Here is a 16951-nt window from a genome sequence, read left to right as displayed (position 1 = left end):
GGTGCTAAAATGTTTGGTGTACTACTTACTGCAACGGTAGGGTGTGTTAGCAAGTGAAATAGATGTGTTTATTAATGCATACTGCAATTAAACTGTGAAATAACTGAGGTTCAAAACGAATAAAAGGGGGTGTGGTGGAGATTGACGCTTGCTTTTGTATCAGGCGTTGTAAAGGACACTCTGTTTTGGGGTCCTGGCTGGAGTTCCTTCCTGGTCCACGTATGAATCAGATCCTGAACAAGATCCTTTATTTCTCACCATGAGTAGCTAGATAGTGATAGACTATTCTCTCTTTGTGACCCCTATTATGTCCCTTTCATGTTCATGAAGAATCCTGACTGATAACTCGTCTGAGGTGCTATTTAATTGTGGGCGTCAGTCTTGTTAAACGGTAAGTTGGATAGCCACTGCTAAATATGCTAGGTAGCCAGCTAGCTTGAATGATGCTGCCTGTTCATCTTGACATCATTGCCAGTACTATGCCGACAGTTACCTTGACACCTACCCACACGTATGGTTTGGCTTATTTAGACACTATTACCGGTGGTTTCTATTGTATGTTGATCTCGGCTGCCCGTTTCCCTACATGGTAGCTATGGTGTGCTATCTACCTACCTAGCAAGCAATGTAAACATATGGGTCTGACTAATTCCTGGAATTAATGACAATATTGAAACGCCTAGGCTTGTATGTCATTCACGAAATTGTAAACATTTTTGCACATGCTCTTAGATTATTTGCTCGAATTATTCCTTTCATTTTTAGGTCTGAATAATTCTGTAATCCTGCAGTGTGCACACACTTAGTTATTATTATTTATTTATTTTTAGAATGCAGAATGTCTTGGTTTGCCGACTTGGCAAGGGGAGCTGAAGATTTCCTGAATAAAGTCGATCAGGGAGCTGCGACTCTGACCCAGAGTCAGGGTCGAACATCCTCCTTTGATGCTGCAGACTCAACTGACATCTCTCAGTACGGTAGCAGTGGGTACAAGACCGACACAGGAGAGACACAACAACACCCCTACACATCCTCTCATGCTGCATCAACATTCATCACTGCAGCTGCTGGCAACATAAAGAAATCCAAAGGCGGCACCCTATTGGCTGGCTCAGCCAATGTCTCCACTACTACTCCCCTGGGTTCAGCGAGCACTTCCTCCAGCGCCCTGAAACAATCTTCAAACTTTGTGAGGCCTAAGAAGAGCGAACAACAGGATGTGGACGACGACCTTCTCTTTGACTTCCTGAACAGCTCAGACCCACCTGCCAGTGAGAGGAGGGATGTAAGACGAGAGCAACTCAGAGTGTCAAGGTCTGCTGAGGGGCCACCTAACACACCTGCTCCCTCTATCGCCCCCCTCACTGTCCCCTCCGCCCCCTCCACGCCCCCCTCCACACGGGGCATGTCTCGGACGTCGAGCCTCAGCTCTCTGTCCACCAGCACCCACAGTGACAAGACGTCAGAAGATGGCTCTACTAAAGACCAAGACCTAAACCAAGGTACTACAGACACTTAAACCAAGGTACTACAGACACTTAAACAGACACTTAAACGAAAATCAAGGTACTACAGACACTTAAACCAAAACCAAGGTACTACAGACACTTAAACCAAAACCAAGGTACTACAGACACTTAAACCAAAACCAAGGTACTACAGACACTTAAACCAAGGTACTACAGACACTTAAACAGACACTTAAACCAAGGTACTACAGACACTTAAACAGACACTTAAACCAAGGTACTACAGACACTTAAACTTAGAGCTGGGTATTGGCATGGATGTCACGATACAAAACGTATCACGATACATTACTATTCGGTTGTTAAGTCTGACGTCACCCGTGACGTTTAGCAATTTCCGGGTCCAAACAAAAACTTCCCCCTACCAGTGTACTAAAGCGGTAGAATGACAGTTCAATCGTTTTTTAGACTCGGATCTATTCATACAACAAGGGACACGGCACTTTCCCGTTTTCCCCATATTGTCAGCGTCTTTGAGCCTCGGAAAAGCGCTATACAAATATAATGAATTATTATTATTACTGCGGCATTTTGAAGAGAGCGCCTCAGCCAACGTTGGACCCGGAAACACGTCACGACTTAACAACCGAATTGGCATGGATCTCACGATACAATACGTATCACGTTACATTACTATTGCTCTATGTACTCTATATTTACTTATACAAGCTACTGTGAAGTGTCTACGACCTTGGTAGTCTGTACAATATGTATACCATACATTATTGATATAACTCAGGGAACAAGTCGTCCCCCAAAATATAATAATAATATGATATATGATATAGATATGATATGATAGGCTATATATGATCAGCTTTTTTTTATTATTATTGCACAACCCTAAAACTAGGGATGCACGATATTATCGGCGCCGATATTGGGAAATTAATGTTATTAAATATTTATAGGTTTTATTACATTTTAGCCGATATAGAGCCGATAATATGAAGCCGGAAATATTTCCGGTTCCGGTTGTCGTGCTCATGATGCTGCGCCTGCGACGCGAATCTATCGGCATTAGTCAAATACATGCTCACATCCAGTCATTCGCTCACTGCTCTCCATCAAAAATGGCACATCCATCAATAATATGACATAATAACGACTGCTCTGATTAGATTGCTTTTAATACATCAACGGGGGTGAAAGCGAGATGAACTCTGCGCGAGTATCATGCTTCCTCCATTGAACGGAAAGTCCTATATTCCATTCAAAGTGTTTTAGCCTTCCCCCTTTCCACTGGTAATAAGGAATTGGCAAGAATAGATCGATATAAATAGATCAACATAATGCAGCACTATCATGCACAGATCAGCCTTAAAACATGTAACGTTAGATATATCAATGTATTTCTACGGAAAGGCTGACTGACGCGGGGCTCATACAATCTCAGCGTTTGTTAGATAAGAGTGCTCCGGTGTCTTGCTGGTAGTCAAATATATTTATGTGTATATATACAGCATATGGATGTTACGTGCCTGTTACCTGCCGCTTTCAGTTCTAGTAGTTTAGATCTCGCAACCAGGGAAACGCCGACATGTGTTAAAGGGAGCAAGACGCGAATCTACCGGCATTTGACTCATATGAGTGAACGGCGAAAATGGCTGGACGTCACAGCTTGGGATTCCATTGAAGTTACAGGGAACTATGTGTGAAAGAGGCTTAAATGTTGAAATAACAGTAATACAATGTTCATTGATAAAATGACATAAGGGATGGAAAGGGAAGATGGCAGTTCTAGAAGGGGGATGATGAAGCGCGCTGGACTGAGGAACAGCATAGGCACAGTACATCGTCACAATAGCGATTTTTTGGTTATGCTTGTTATATATTATATCTGTTCTCATATCGGTTCTCATATCGGTTATCGGCCACGAGAAGCGGGTAAACATCGGTTATCGGTATTGGTTGGAAAAAATGCATATCGTGCATCCCTACCTAAAACTGATCATTGTGTTTTCAAGGCACAATAACATGATTTCCATTGTTTTTACAGATGTGCATTTTGATTTCATGCTGCAGAGTTTTTGTAATTGTTTGTATAGTGAGGTTATTTATTAAAATGCACATTCCTCTACCATGCTCTACTAAATTGCTCCATTTCTGACAGTCTATATACCCCCCTGTGAATACGCCATATAGTGTATATAAGTATAGAAGTTCACATAATCCTAGATACATTCTCAGATGCCTCCCGATCACTTATCCCCCTATTTTTATTTATATCCCCTCCTATTTATGTCTCATTCTTTTTTTTATTATTATTATCTTCGGACTGTGTTTGTTTGTTAGCACCTAGGGTTTCCATTTGAATTTCGTTGTACCTGTTACAATGACAATAAAGATCATTCATTCATTCTTTTAAATTCTTCCCTCTTAGACACACCTGAGAGTTCTGACTCTGGGTTGGCTGTTCCCCAGGAGTCGACTGTCCAGGAGCCAATGGCCACAGAGGAGCCGCTGAGCCAGGTGAACCAGGTGAGCCAGGTGAGCCAGGTGATGTCCAGCCTGCGTCTGGAGAACCAGCTGCTGCGCAGTGAGGTCACCTCCCTCAACCAGGAGATGGCGTCGCTCATCCAGAGAGCCAAAGACATGCAGGAGGGTAAGAGCTGGTCTTAAAAAGCCTTTAAGTCTAAAATCCACCAATCAAATTCACAAGGCCTAAAAATCAGTCTGACCACATCTATTTAACGCGGAAATTAATCAAGCTGGAACCCAAAAAATGCCAATTCGCTTCCTTTTTGAAACCTTTTTGAATCCGCTTTGAAAGCTTACAATCTGCTTCTAATATTTATATAATCAATTAAATAAAAAATAAAAAAATAACCTTGCCCTACCTGTGGGCCTTTTCACCAGACCTTCTCACATTTGTGATCTTGTCCTGCAGAACTGAACTCGGCTCGACTACGGACAGATAAATGGAACTCGGAACAGTCGCGCGTAGCTCGGGAGCTAAGGGCGCAGGTTGATGACCTCACAGAGGCCCTCTCGGCTAAAGACGGACAGCTGGCAGTTCTTAAGATCAGACTCGATGAGGCCGATCAGTTACTGAAATCTCAAAGCTCTGCGCTGGAGGAGGCGCAGTGTGAGAGGTCCAGGTATTTTACCATTAATAATTTGGATAGAGGGGTGATACAGAGGGTGATACAGAGAGCACTATGTATATTCACGCTTTTGACAAGGTGCTCTATTTGTAACATCATCCCAACCAACCCTATGCCCTATCTTTACTTGATCAAAATATTGTAAACATGTATTTTGTTTGTCTTGCCCTCTGGTAGCACCTCTGTGTTTTTTTTATTGTTTGTTTGTTTTTTGTGTTTTTAGGGGGGTTTTGTTTGTTGTTGTTGTTGTTGTTTTTTTCTAGACTGTGATGTGGGTATTAATGTGTGTCTGTCTTTCTTGTTGGATGTTGTGTTGTTCTACTCTCAAGGAAAACAATAAATATATTTGAGGGGAAAAAAAATGGATAGACTTTTAGATAGATTACATTTTTTTATTTTGGGGTTATACTGCTGCTTCCATTGGTCATTATTACGTTTTCTGATTATTTTGATTAAAAAAGTAAATGTATTTCCCTTTTTGGTTCAGAATCCTCAATGACCACACAGAGGGGAACAGCATGCAGTCTCAAGCCCTGCAGTCATTACAGGAGAGGCTGAGGGAGGCTGACATGGCCCTCAGGAGGGAACAGGACAACTACCGGCAGATGCAGGTGGGTTACCAGTTACCACACACTCTCTTAACACTAGGACAGCCATGAGAGGTCATTTGACCCCTGTGAGTAACATGAAACATGTTATATCTTTGCACTCGATCACATTTCAGGACCCTCCTTTCATGACTTTTCCTAGATATATGCGTTCTACCACCCAGTATCCTTACATTTTCAAAATCACATCAGGATAAGCTAGTACACAGCTATTTTGCCGTTCTTCTGTGTAGGTGGGAGGCTAATTTACAAGCGGCCAACTAGTGGTCGTTGTGTGTAAATAGCAGCTTGAGCATTGTAAAGAGCATAGACTGTTAGATGGCCTTCCTCTTGTTTGTTCACTCAGAGTGAGTTTGCAGCTCGGCTAACCAAGGTGGAGGCAGAGAGGCAGACGCTGGCAGAGACCGTGACGGGAGCCGGGCGACGGGCGGCCGAGGACAAGCACAAGTCTGACGACTTCCAACAGCAGATGAGGAGCGCCCGCACTGCCGCTGAGACGGCCAAGCAGGAGCTACAAGACTACAAACACAAGGCCTCTCGCATACTACAGGTATGAAACGGAGGAAAGTTCAGATATGTGATACCTTACCTATGACATTGTAACATGTCAGATGTTAGAGAGCGCATCTACATACATATGCATTGATATCATTAACCCTCTTCAGCTGTAGAATTTCATTATTCTCACTAATCCTGATAGATCCACATATTAGCAGGGTTCGACAGTAACGCTTGCCTGGAGCAAGTAAAACAATTCGCCAGGTTTGTTTGTGCGACCCCAACGACGCTGCTGTATCGTGGATATGTTTACCTGTGTGCAGGAAGAACAACAGACGGCGCAGGCGCCAGACCAGAGTAAACATATCCAGGATCTAGCAGCAGCGTCGTCGGGCTCGCACAAACAAACCCAGCAATTTTTTTTACTTGCTCCAGGGCAAGTGGGCAAGCGTTACTGTCGAACCCTGATTAGTCAAATAAAGTCAGTATTGACTTTGGCAAAGTTTAATTTTCAAGCATTCTGTTTGTTTGTTTGTTTATTTATTTGGATCCACCATTAGATACAGCAAATATGCAGTAGCTATTCTTCCTGGGGTCCTCATACCATACTTTCAAACAATTTTTCATCTTAAACACTTAAATACAGACAATACACTTCCATAACATACATGCATACATACATACATACATACATACATACATACAGTAGCTCTATTATTTACTTTTTAGTTGAAGACAACTTAATAACGAAATAAAGAAAAATAATACAGAAAAAAAAGTGGAGAGACAAAAACACAACTCTCCTTACCCTTGGGATCACAAGATAGCTCAATTTACCATTGAGAAACACTTAATTGTTTTCAGGGTATCCCGTATGTAAACAGATACATCTTTAATTTTTTGTTAAAGCTATCTGAAACTAAAAAGCTTGGTAATGTGTCTCTGTGCGTACCCTTTCCAGTCCAAAGAGAAGCTGATCAGCAGCCTGAAGGAGGGCTCTGGTCTGGAGGTCTTAGAGGGGGGGACGACGAGCGCTCTGGAGCTGGAGGAGCTGCGGCACGACAAGGAGCTGCAGAGGGACGAGGTCCAGAAGCTGCAGGGCCACGTTCAGATCCTCCGCGCAGAGATACAGGTGAGAGGAAGTGTTGTATCCTCCGCGCAGAGATACAGGTGAGAGGAAGTGTTGTATCCTCCGCGCAGAGATACAGGTGAGAGGAAGTGTTGTATCCTCCGCGCAGAGATACAGGTGAGAGGAAGTGTTGTATCCTCCGCGCAGAGATACAGGTGAGAGGAAGGGTTGTATCCTCCGCGCAGAGATACAGGTGAGAGGAAGTGTTGTATCCTCCGCGCAGAGATACAGGTGAGAGGAAGTGTTGTATCCGGGTTGTACCAGAGCTCTGACTTCAAGAAAACCATGGCGATGTGGGTGTTCAGGCTTTGTCAGTGAGATGTTAATAATACATTATAATACATATATAGCGCTTTTCTAGACACTCAAAGACGCTTTACAAACTGAAAAGATTGACTAGTAAAAATACAAAAAATAAATAAAAGAAAGTATAGGGGCCTAATTAAGGTAGTGCTGGGGGACACATGGGAAGGGGAGGGGGAGAGGGTTAACTGGTGAAGGCAAGCTTGAAGAGGTGGGTTTTGAGGGCCTGTTTAAATGTTGGGAGGGTGTTGGCCTGTCTGATGTGGTTGGGGAGGGCATTCCAGATACGTTAATGTTGTGCCCTCTCTCTCTCCCAGGACTTGGAGAACCAGGCCCTGACGGAGGCAGAGACGTGGAGAGAGCAACAGATGGAGCAGCAGGAGCAGCAGGCCTCACAAGCCAGAGTCAAGCAAGAGCTGGAGGCTGAGGTGGAGCGCTACAAACAGGTGAGATGGGAGAAATCACTGATGGCCTATATCTGGCAGCCACCACTATATCTGGTAGATGAGGATGAGGAACGTTCAATGTGTGAAATGTTTCAACTTGTTTGTCGTAGGAGCTGCAGTACGTAGAGGAAGAGCAACACCATGCCAAGAGCACACTCCAGAGTCGCATCAAGGACAGGGAGGATGACATCCAGAAACTCAGGAACCAGGTCGGTCAATCTTCTCTGATGTGTGACAGTAATGATAATATTTGGTCATCAACTGTTTATTTATAACAGTCTCCAGGGTTCCCGCGCTGGTCTTAAAAAGCCTTAAAGTCTAAAATCCAGCAATCCGATTTACAAGGCCTAAAAAGGTCGCAGGTTTCAGTTATTAGGTCTAAAAAATTAGCTGCTAGGTCTAAAAATTTAGATTAACTTGTCCTGCAAGGAAATCAGTCCGACCACATCTATTTACGTGGAAATTAATCAAGCTGAAACCCAAAAAATGCCAATTGGCTGCCCCCGGGAGTTTGGCGAATGAAGTACGGCAGGATGACAAAAGGCTGTCATGGTGGCACGAACAGGTCTAAAAACATATCCAAAGAGGTCTAAAAAAAGGTCTAAAAAGGTCTTAAATTTGACTTGTTGAAACTTGTAGGAACCCTGAGTCTCACTCCAACTCCTTACCGAAAATAATAATACATGGTAGTGCTACAAACCTAAAAGGGGTAGTGGCATGAGAGTTTCTGATTAATTTTCCTCCCTCTGTCCCCCTTTGTGAGACCAGTTGACCAACAAGGCCCTCAGCAGCAGCAGCCAGGCGGAGCTGGAGAGCCGGCTGCACCAGCTGACTGAGACGCTGATCCAGAAGCAGACGATGCTGGAGGCCCTGGGCACGGAGAAGAGCTCCCTGGTGTTCCAGATGGAGCGGATGGAGCAGCAGCTGAAGACTCAGGGAGGCCAGGCTGGCGGCCCGGCGGCCATTAACATGGCCAACATGGAAGGTGAGCCAGGTGAGCCGAAGACGTGACATGGGAGATTACATTTTTACATTTGTGGCATTTAGCAGACGCCTTATTCCAAAGCGACTTACAATCAATACATTTGAATACTAAGCAAGTGAATCATCAATCCACCAGTCGTAGCAGGAAGAGTAATCCAGCTCAGGCCCGAGGCCATTGATAGAAGGAAAAACCTTCTTCTATAACTAGTTTTTTAAATTTTTTATATTTAGACACTGGAGAAACAGAGAAACAGTACAAGGGGGACAATAGAAGTGTTTAGGGACACAGTAGAGGGGAAAAGCGGGTGTCTTCAGGAGACGCAGTGCTGAGGGGCAGTAGAAGTCTCAGGAGGAGCAGTTAAGGTGTAACCTTACTAGGTTTGTAACCTGACTAGGCAGCAATCCGATTTACAAGGCCTAAAAAGGTCCCACATTTCAGTCATTAGGTCTATAAAATGAGGTGCTAGGTCTTAAAAATGAGATCCTGCAAGGAAATCAGTCAGACCACATCTATTTACGTGGAAATTAATCAAGCTGGAAACCAAAAAATGCCAATTCGCTCGCTGCCCCCGGAAGACATTATTGGCGTCGCGAATAGGTAAAAGATCATATTCAAAGAGGTCTAAAAAAGGTCTTAAATTTGACTTGTTGAAACTTTTAGGAACCCTGCGGTCAGCTAACTTGAAGTAGTGATTTGTTTGGTTAATGGATTTCTTCTATTCTTGAATTCACTGAATCCTCTCTGGGTGGCATCATGACTGATGGGCTATTTACAGCAGTGGAGGCTCCTCCACAGAGGTGGAGGAGGCCTGGCCTCCCCAATAATTTGAGAGAAGAGAGAGAGATTTAAAAAAGCAATAATTATATTTATTTTATTTATGTATTTAACAAAAAACATATTTACATTTTTTATTTATTTATTTTATTTCCGTTTTGTTCATAAATCTTAATTTTTCCATGGCTAAAACCCTATATTGCAATTGTAAAGCACCTACAGGCCAGAATCCCTATCCGTTTGTATTGAGGGAGGCCAGGCCTCCCCCAGGAGGTTGAGAGGTTCTTGAGAGGTTCTTGAGAGGTTTCTCATAGAAGTCAATGTAATGCAATTTTTTTCATGGCAATATGTGATTGGCCAAATCACTGAAAATGGGTGGGCAAGGGAGGCCTGGCCTCACCATGCATTGAGTCCAGGGCTGAAAGATTGACATTTTGTTCGTCCAATCACATGAAGCCATTTTGAGAATTCGCCAGTCACTTCAGTCAAAGAAACACTCGCCATAGTGGCTACGAGTGTCCTATCAACTTGTCCTTTGCAGGACACATCTAGAACACCCATGGCTATTATCCCTGAAAATAATAGCTCATTTGGCCAAATACCGTATTTTCCGCACTATAAGGCGCACCGGATTATAAGGCGCACCTTCAATGAATGGCCTATTTCAGAATTGTTTTCATATACAAGGCGCACCGGATTATAAGGCGCACTGTCGTTTTTTTTTTTTGACTGGGGTTGCGTTATGCATCCACTAGATGGAGCTGTGCTAAAGGGAATGTCAACACAACAGTCAAATAAAGTCAAACTTTATTAAGCGTTCTTAAACGTTGTTCAACGTTCAAACGTTGTTCAAACGTTAATGTGCATATTAACAATATTAACAATAACATATTAACAATATTAACAATATCTCCCAAACAATATAACAAGTTCACTCTTCTCCCAAACGTGGAGGGGAACGTTTCTTTGTCTTTGTAGACCTCAAGCTTCACATTCCAAAGGCATGGGTGTTCTACAATGACATGGAGACATAACAATATTAACAATAACATATTAACAATATCGCCCAGCCTTGTTCACTCTTGTAAGGCGTTCAACTTCTCCAGAATCGATTTAATTGAGTCGTCACTTACAAGCGAGTTCGTTTAATCTCAACGAGACGTCCTTGATATCACTTCTTAAGATGATATGATCCAATCAAATATTAGGCACCACTACTGAACTGTTCATTTAAGATAATATTTATTCAAGCACATCAGCAAGCAATAATAGTTCATTTCCATGGAAAAGAGTCTTTTCTAGTTTCACCTCTGCAGGCCTATCTCAGCTAGCCGTCAACAAGTTAACTGCAGTGGCTCCACTAAAACAAGAGTCCCTCTCCCCTCCGTACATAGTCTTTTATCCAATTCATTAAACATTTTGGGCTGGGTGATGCCCCCCCCCCCCCCCTCTATCTGGTAGTTTTCCAAGTGTCAGCACAAATCCGTTGCAGCTGCAGAAAGTCTTCTCGTTAGCATTGGCCTTCAATTCTTCTCCTGTGTGGGTGCGAGAGTGTATGTATGTTATCAGCTTGAGTGTCCTGCTAGCGTCTCGTTCCCATGGTGATATCGTACTTTGTATGAGCAGAGCATTGTGTCAGTGTCCTTATCAGAATGTCTTGTTATCACACAACTATTGAAGTTACACAGTAATATTAGGATTCGATTTACAAGTTAGAAGAATAGACTTATCATTAATCATTAGTTATGAAAGTACAGAAAAATAGAATATTATAACAGCAGGTGTAAAATGGTTGTTAGCACATAGGTAAAAATAAGTAATTTACAGGCAGTTTGAATCATAAAACGTTCTTTTAGTCAGGAGCTTGTATTTCTTCTTGTCGCTCAAAAACAGAACCTCTCTTTTGGCTTTGCGTGACCTTCCTATTGTTCTCAACTGACCGCATTCACATATTATTTAAATGAGCACATAGTACATGATTAATCACTTCTAGTTATTTTAATACAAATTCCCAACACTCTTCTCCCAAACGTGGAGGGGAACTTTTCTTTGTCTTTGTAGACCTCAAGCTTCACATTCCAAAGGCATGGGTGTTCTACAATGACATGGAGACAGAGGGATGAGATGTTCATTAATTCAATTCAGTCAAACATTCAAACTTTATTTCAGTAAACACGTAGTAAAAGAAACAGTCTGATACCACTAAATCAAACGTTAGTGCATAACTCAACATTGTTCAGTTATGTATAACACGTAAAGCTCACTTTTTCAGTTCATTCCTCGTCCACGAATCCCTTGAATTATTCTTCTTCAGTGTCCGAATTGAACAGTTGGGTGAGTACGGCATCCATTCAGAGCACATGATAGCATAACAATAGCATAGCATTCGCGGAGATTCCAAGATGGCGGCCGTCGTTTACTGATTACCGTAATGCTGCAAGCGGTGCGGCTTTGTAGTTTACCAGTCGTACTGAAACATTTTATTATTATTTAAAAAAAAATATTGGTCATGTAATTTTTACATTTTGATCCATATATAAGGCGCACCGGATTATAAGGCGCACTGTCGTTTTTTTTTTTTTTTTTGGACTTTTAAGTGCGCCTTATAGTGCGGAAAATACGGTACTTTGCTTAAAATGACCTCGGAAGTCGGCGAGATTCTGGCGCGATTTATACATAGAATAGGTAGACAACATTTATGATTTATTGAACAGTTTTATTTTTGTAGTCGATTTCGTTTTTCCCAAAATTGGCCTCCTCAATTCTGGAAGTCACCAGCCTCCACTGATTTACAGGGTTCCCACTGGTCCTTGAAATCCTTGAAAGTTTGTGAATTTGAGAAAACAAAATCAAGGTCTTAAAAGTTTTTGAAAATAGACATGGGTCAGTGAAAGTGCTTGAATTCCCCTCTCTCTCTCTATTTTTTTTAAATATATATTCAAAAAAATGTTTGCTGTGCTGTGGTAGAGAAGGCAAGAGACCATCTACAGCCCGTTCCAAATTATTATGCAAATGATATTTTTCTCAGATTTTCCTAAATAGTCGATGCAAATGACAATCAGTATAATTTTCAAGTCATCAACCGTTAGAGTATAATTCAAATTATATTGAACAAACCTCCCAATGATAACAGTATTTTTTTTTTAAATAAAAAACTCAAAATCCACTGTTCCAAATTATTATGCACAACAGAGTTTCAAAACATTTTATAGGTTGTAAAGAACTACAAATGGTAATTTGATGAATTTAGGGTTAGGAGGTCATATTAGGAGGTCATATTTACTGAAATCAAAAGCTATTTCAAACAAAAACATCTTAACAGGTCAAGTTACATGTTAACATAGGACCCCTTCTTTGATATCACCTTCACAATTCTTGCATCCATTGAACTTGTGAGTTTTTGGACAGTTCCTGCTTGAATTTCTTTGCAGGATGCCAGAATAGCCTCCCAGAGCTGCTGTTTTGATGTGAACTGCCTCCCACCCTCATATATATTTTGCTTGAGGATGCTCCAAAGGTTCTCAATAGGGTTGAGGTCAAGGGAAGATGGGGGCCACACCATGAGTTTCTCTCCTTTTATGCCTATAGCAGCCAATGACACAGAGGTATTCTTTGCAGCATGACAGTGGGCTCAGAAATACATGAAGACTAATTTCCAAACAGTCTTGTTTACTGATGAGTGCCGTGCAACCCTGGATGGTCCAGATGGATGGAGTAGTGGATGGTTGGTGGATGGCCACCATGTCCCAACAAGGCTGCGACGTCAGCAAGGAGGTGGCGGAGTCATGTTTTGGGCCGGAATCATGGGGGGAGAGCTGGTAGGCCCTTTTAAGGTCCCTGAAGGTGTGAAAATGACCTCGGCAAAGTATGTAGAGTTTCTGACTGACCACTTTCTTCCGTGGTACAAAAAGTAGAACCGTGCCTTCCGTAGCAAAATCATCTTCATGCATGACAATGCACGATGTCATGCTGCAAAGAATACCTCTGTGTCATTTGCTGCTATAGGCATAAAAGGAGAGAAACTCATGGTGTGGCCCCCATCTTCCCCTGACCTCAACCCTATTGAGAACCTTTGGAGCATCCTCAAGCAAAATATATATGAGGGTGGGAGGCAGTTCACATCAAAACAGCAGCTCTGGGAGGCTATTCTGGCATCCTGCAAAGAAATTCAAGCAGAAACTGTCCAAAAACTCACAAGTTCAATGGATGCAAGAATTGTGAAGGTGATATCAAAGAAGGGGTCCTATGTTAACATGTAACTTGACCTGTTAAGATGTTTTTGTTTGAAATAGCTTTTGATTTCAGTAAATATGACCTCCTAATATGACCTCCTAATATGACCTCCTAACCCTAAATTCATCAAATTACCATTTGTAGTTCTTTACAACCTATAAAATGTTTTGAAACTCTGTTGTGCATAATAATTTGGAACAGTGGATTTTGAGTTTTTATTAAAAAAAAAATACTGTTATCATTGGGAGGTTTGTTCAATAAAATTTGAATTATACTCTAACGGTTGATGACTTGAAAATTATACTGATTGTCATTTGCATCGACTATTTAGGAAAATCTGAGAAAAATATCATTTGCATAATAATTTGGAACGGGCTGTAGTGTTCACACATTCAAGCCTCTCTTTTTAATTATTGTCTGTGAGCGGATAGTTCCTATTATATCAATTCTCATCTAGATCTTTCTCAAACTATGCCGTGTTGGGTCCTTGAATTTGAGGGAATTGAGTCTTGAAAGTCCTTGAAAGGTGCTTGAATTTGATGTTTCAGAAGGTATGGGAACCCTGTATTTATCTTGTCTGTCTTATGTTGCAGGAGCAAGGCAGAGGAGCACACCGATCCTTTTCAACGACCACGACAGCCCAGGAGTGTATGGCAAAGTACGCAAGGCAGCCAGCACAATTGACCGGTTTAGGTGAGCTATCAGGATTTTGTCCTCATATCATTTGTTTCAAGTAAGAGAATGAAGGATTTGACTTTCTCAATTTACTTCAATAAGATATCTTCAACAATAAACAGAAAACATCTTGTCCTTTTAAGCATCAGATTAGGAATCTTCTTGAGACGCTACCCCATGGCCCGGGTTTTTGTTATCTTGTATATGGTGAGTATCTATCTACACTAAAAAGCAGTACACACCTTAAATAGTTTAAGTATTTCGTGACGTTAGAATTATAAGGTTCTATCTCCATTTTTGTCAAAATTGAGTTTTTTACATAATCTGATCCATTGGGTGTTTATTAATGCCTGTGTGGTGTTCTTTTTTAAATGTTTACATTTTTTAGTTAGTGATTCATAAAATACAAAGGTTCCATCTCACAAAACATAATGGAATGTAAAAACTTTGACGCTCAATATCTCTGAACTATACCCTAAACGGAGATAGAACCTTATCATTCTAAGCTCACAAAATGATGCTTTATAACTGACTAAATATTGCAGTAACCACTTTTTTTGTTACAGGCACTTTTGCACCTCTGGGTGATGGTGGTTCTGCTGACGTACTCCCCAGAAATGCACCATGACCATCCCGGTGGGAGATAGGATAGGGTTTTAAAAGGAAAGAGAGAATGATGTTTGGTGAACCGGTTTTAAATGGTCGTTGTGGTAGTAGGGATTGAGCAAGCTGCTGAAATATGGCTCAAGCATACAGTACTCCTCTGGAACTGGTTCCCTGCTGGATTTGCACAGACATGCTACTGTACAGGACTTTAGATCTCTCTCCTCTCCTGTTCCCCTGTCTGAATGGCGTCAGACTCAGACAGTAGCAAGGGATTTGATCGTAATTATACAAAGAGTTATCATGGGGGTCACGGTGATGGCATATTCATGAAAGTTGATTTCAACCCTCCCTATCTGAATTCTGGTTAATATTTGTTTTTCCTTATAGAAATTGTATTTAACACTATGTAAAAAAAAGATTCTTTTAATAAACATTAACTCAAAACTAAAAATCTTGCCTCTTATGATGGTCATTTCTTTGTCAGTGCATTCAGTTTGAAGTCAAGTCAGCTTTATTTGTATAGCACGTTTACATACAGCAGCAGCTGAACCAAAGTACTTCTCAGGTGTAGAACAGGTAAAGTGCAGGATATTAAATAAGATGCAACACAATACAATACAAGATATGATTAAAAAATTAAAGAGAAGATAAAAGGACTAAAAACAATAAAAGCCAGGGACCTAACGATGGCTAAGTGGGGGGGAAGGCCAGGGAAAACAGGTGGGTTTTTAGGAGGGATTTAAAAACCTCCAGTTTGAAGACACACTACCTTGTCTGAGCACAACATTCTGGCCTAGAAGGCCATGCTGATTATCTAGCAATGACACATAATAGATGTTGATCCCGAATGCGTAACATTGAAGATGTCTTCATGCCAATGGGAGGAGGTAAACCCCTGATTGCACTGGACTGGAGCTGCCATGTCTCTGGACCCAGTCTCCTCTGAAGAGAAAATGGTGCATCATGACATTTTACCTTCCTTAGTGTAGCGACTAGATAGAGCCCAGTAGTAAAAAAAAGTCGCTGAGAGACGCAAGCAGGGTCTGTGTTGATGTTATGACACGCCCAAAACAATTCACTTGAGGAAAAATGGTACGTTTAACACTAGGGCAGCCGTGAGGTGTCATTTGATCTCAGTGAGTACCAAAAGTTGTCTACCTTTGCACTCGATCAAATTTCAGGACCCTCCTTTCATGACGTTTCCTAGATATGTGCGTTCTACCACTCAGCATCTTTACATTTTCAAAATCGAGTTAGTATAAAGCGATTTTGCAGTATTTCTGTGTGTGTCTGTGTATTTGCCTTGGTATTCGGCTGCCATATTTTTCTCCAAGGCTGCAATTCTCTTTTATATCAGCAGAGGTAGCAAGGGGACACACACTGTGCTCAATCTTCAGGCTTCAGTGCTGAATTACAGTGAATAAGACTGATAACATAATGTGTTTATATATAGGCTATACAATTATAAACTGTACAGTATGTAATTTCAAATCATACATTTGATTATGCCTGTAATCATCAACGATATAACGAACGGATATTTATAATATTGTATATTGTTTTTTTAAAAATATAATGTTGTTTTCTTTCTGAGTGGGGCAGTCCCACTCATAACTTTTATGTTATTGGACAGATATAGTGAAGACAGACAGAAAGTAAGGAGAAGAAGGGAGAGAGTATATTGATCATTGATAATAAGATATTGATAATGTATTATATTTTCAAATAATGCAATAGGCTATATATATGAATGTTCAGTTATGATATGAAGTAGCCAACAATTCTCATGTCGACCTGTGTAGGCATGACTCGGCAATGATAATAATAGGCTACACAACAGTCAAGACAGTTGTACACAGATATACGCAGATTCATATTTGGATAGTTGATTTTGGCACCATTGTATAGTAGCCAATTGCAGAGTGTATACATTATTTTGTTTGTTTAGTGCACATTATAAATGAAATGAAAATAGCTGTTGTGAAAAGTGAAAATATAGTGTGTTCATGTTGCAGTGTCTTTACATAGATATATCAGATGTGATATTTGTACTACAAA

At 41.2% G+C, this 16951-nt stretch overlaps 1 protein-coding gene across 3 annotated transcripts; it reads left to right on the top strand.

The window, feature by feature from the left end:
• The first annotated feature begins 233 nt into the window (after nucleotides 1-233).
• On the top strand, nucleotides 234-15288 carry golga5 (golgin A5). 3 transcript variants are annotated; one of them, XM_080537387.1, is made up of 13 exons: nucleotides 234-391; nucleotides 831-1502; nucleotides 3913-4134; nucleotides 4420-4630; nucleotides 5124-5247; nucleotides 5591-5794; nucleotides 6704-6874; nucleotides 7492-7620; nucleotides 7731-7829; nucleotides 8389-8605; nucleotides 14206-14305; nucleotides 14431-14494; nucleotides 14854-15288. In XM_080537387.1, the coding sequence occupies exons 2-13, from the start codon at nucleotides 839-841 to the stop codon at nucleotides 14932-14934; spliced, it is 2286 nt and encodes a 761-aa protein (XP_080393513.1). In that variant the 5' UTR covers nucleotides 234-391; nucleotides 831-838; the 3' UTR covers nucleotides 14935-15288. The 3 variants fall into 3 exon arrangements, with proteins under 3 accessions (XP_080393513.1, XP_080393512.1, XP_080393511.1); XM_080537386.1 differs by having other exon boundaries at nucleotides 8389-8614; nucleotides 14437-14494; XM_080537385.1 differs by having other exon boundaries at nucleotides 8389-8614.
• The last annotated feature ends 1663 nt before the right edge of the window (nucleotides 15289-16951 follow it).

Source organism: Nansenia antarctica (genome assembly GCF_963989245.1).
Source record: "Nansenia antarctica genome assembly, chromosome: 1".
NCBI lineage: Eukaryota > Metazoa > Chordata > Actinopteri > Argentiniformes > Microstomatidae > Nansenia > Nansenia antarctica.
This window is presented reverse-complemented; position numbering and strand designations above follow the sequence as displayed.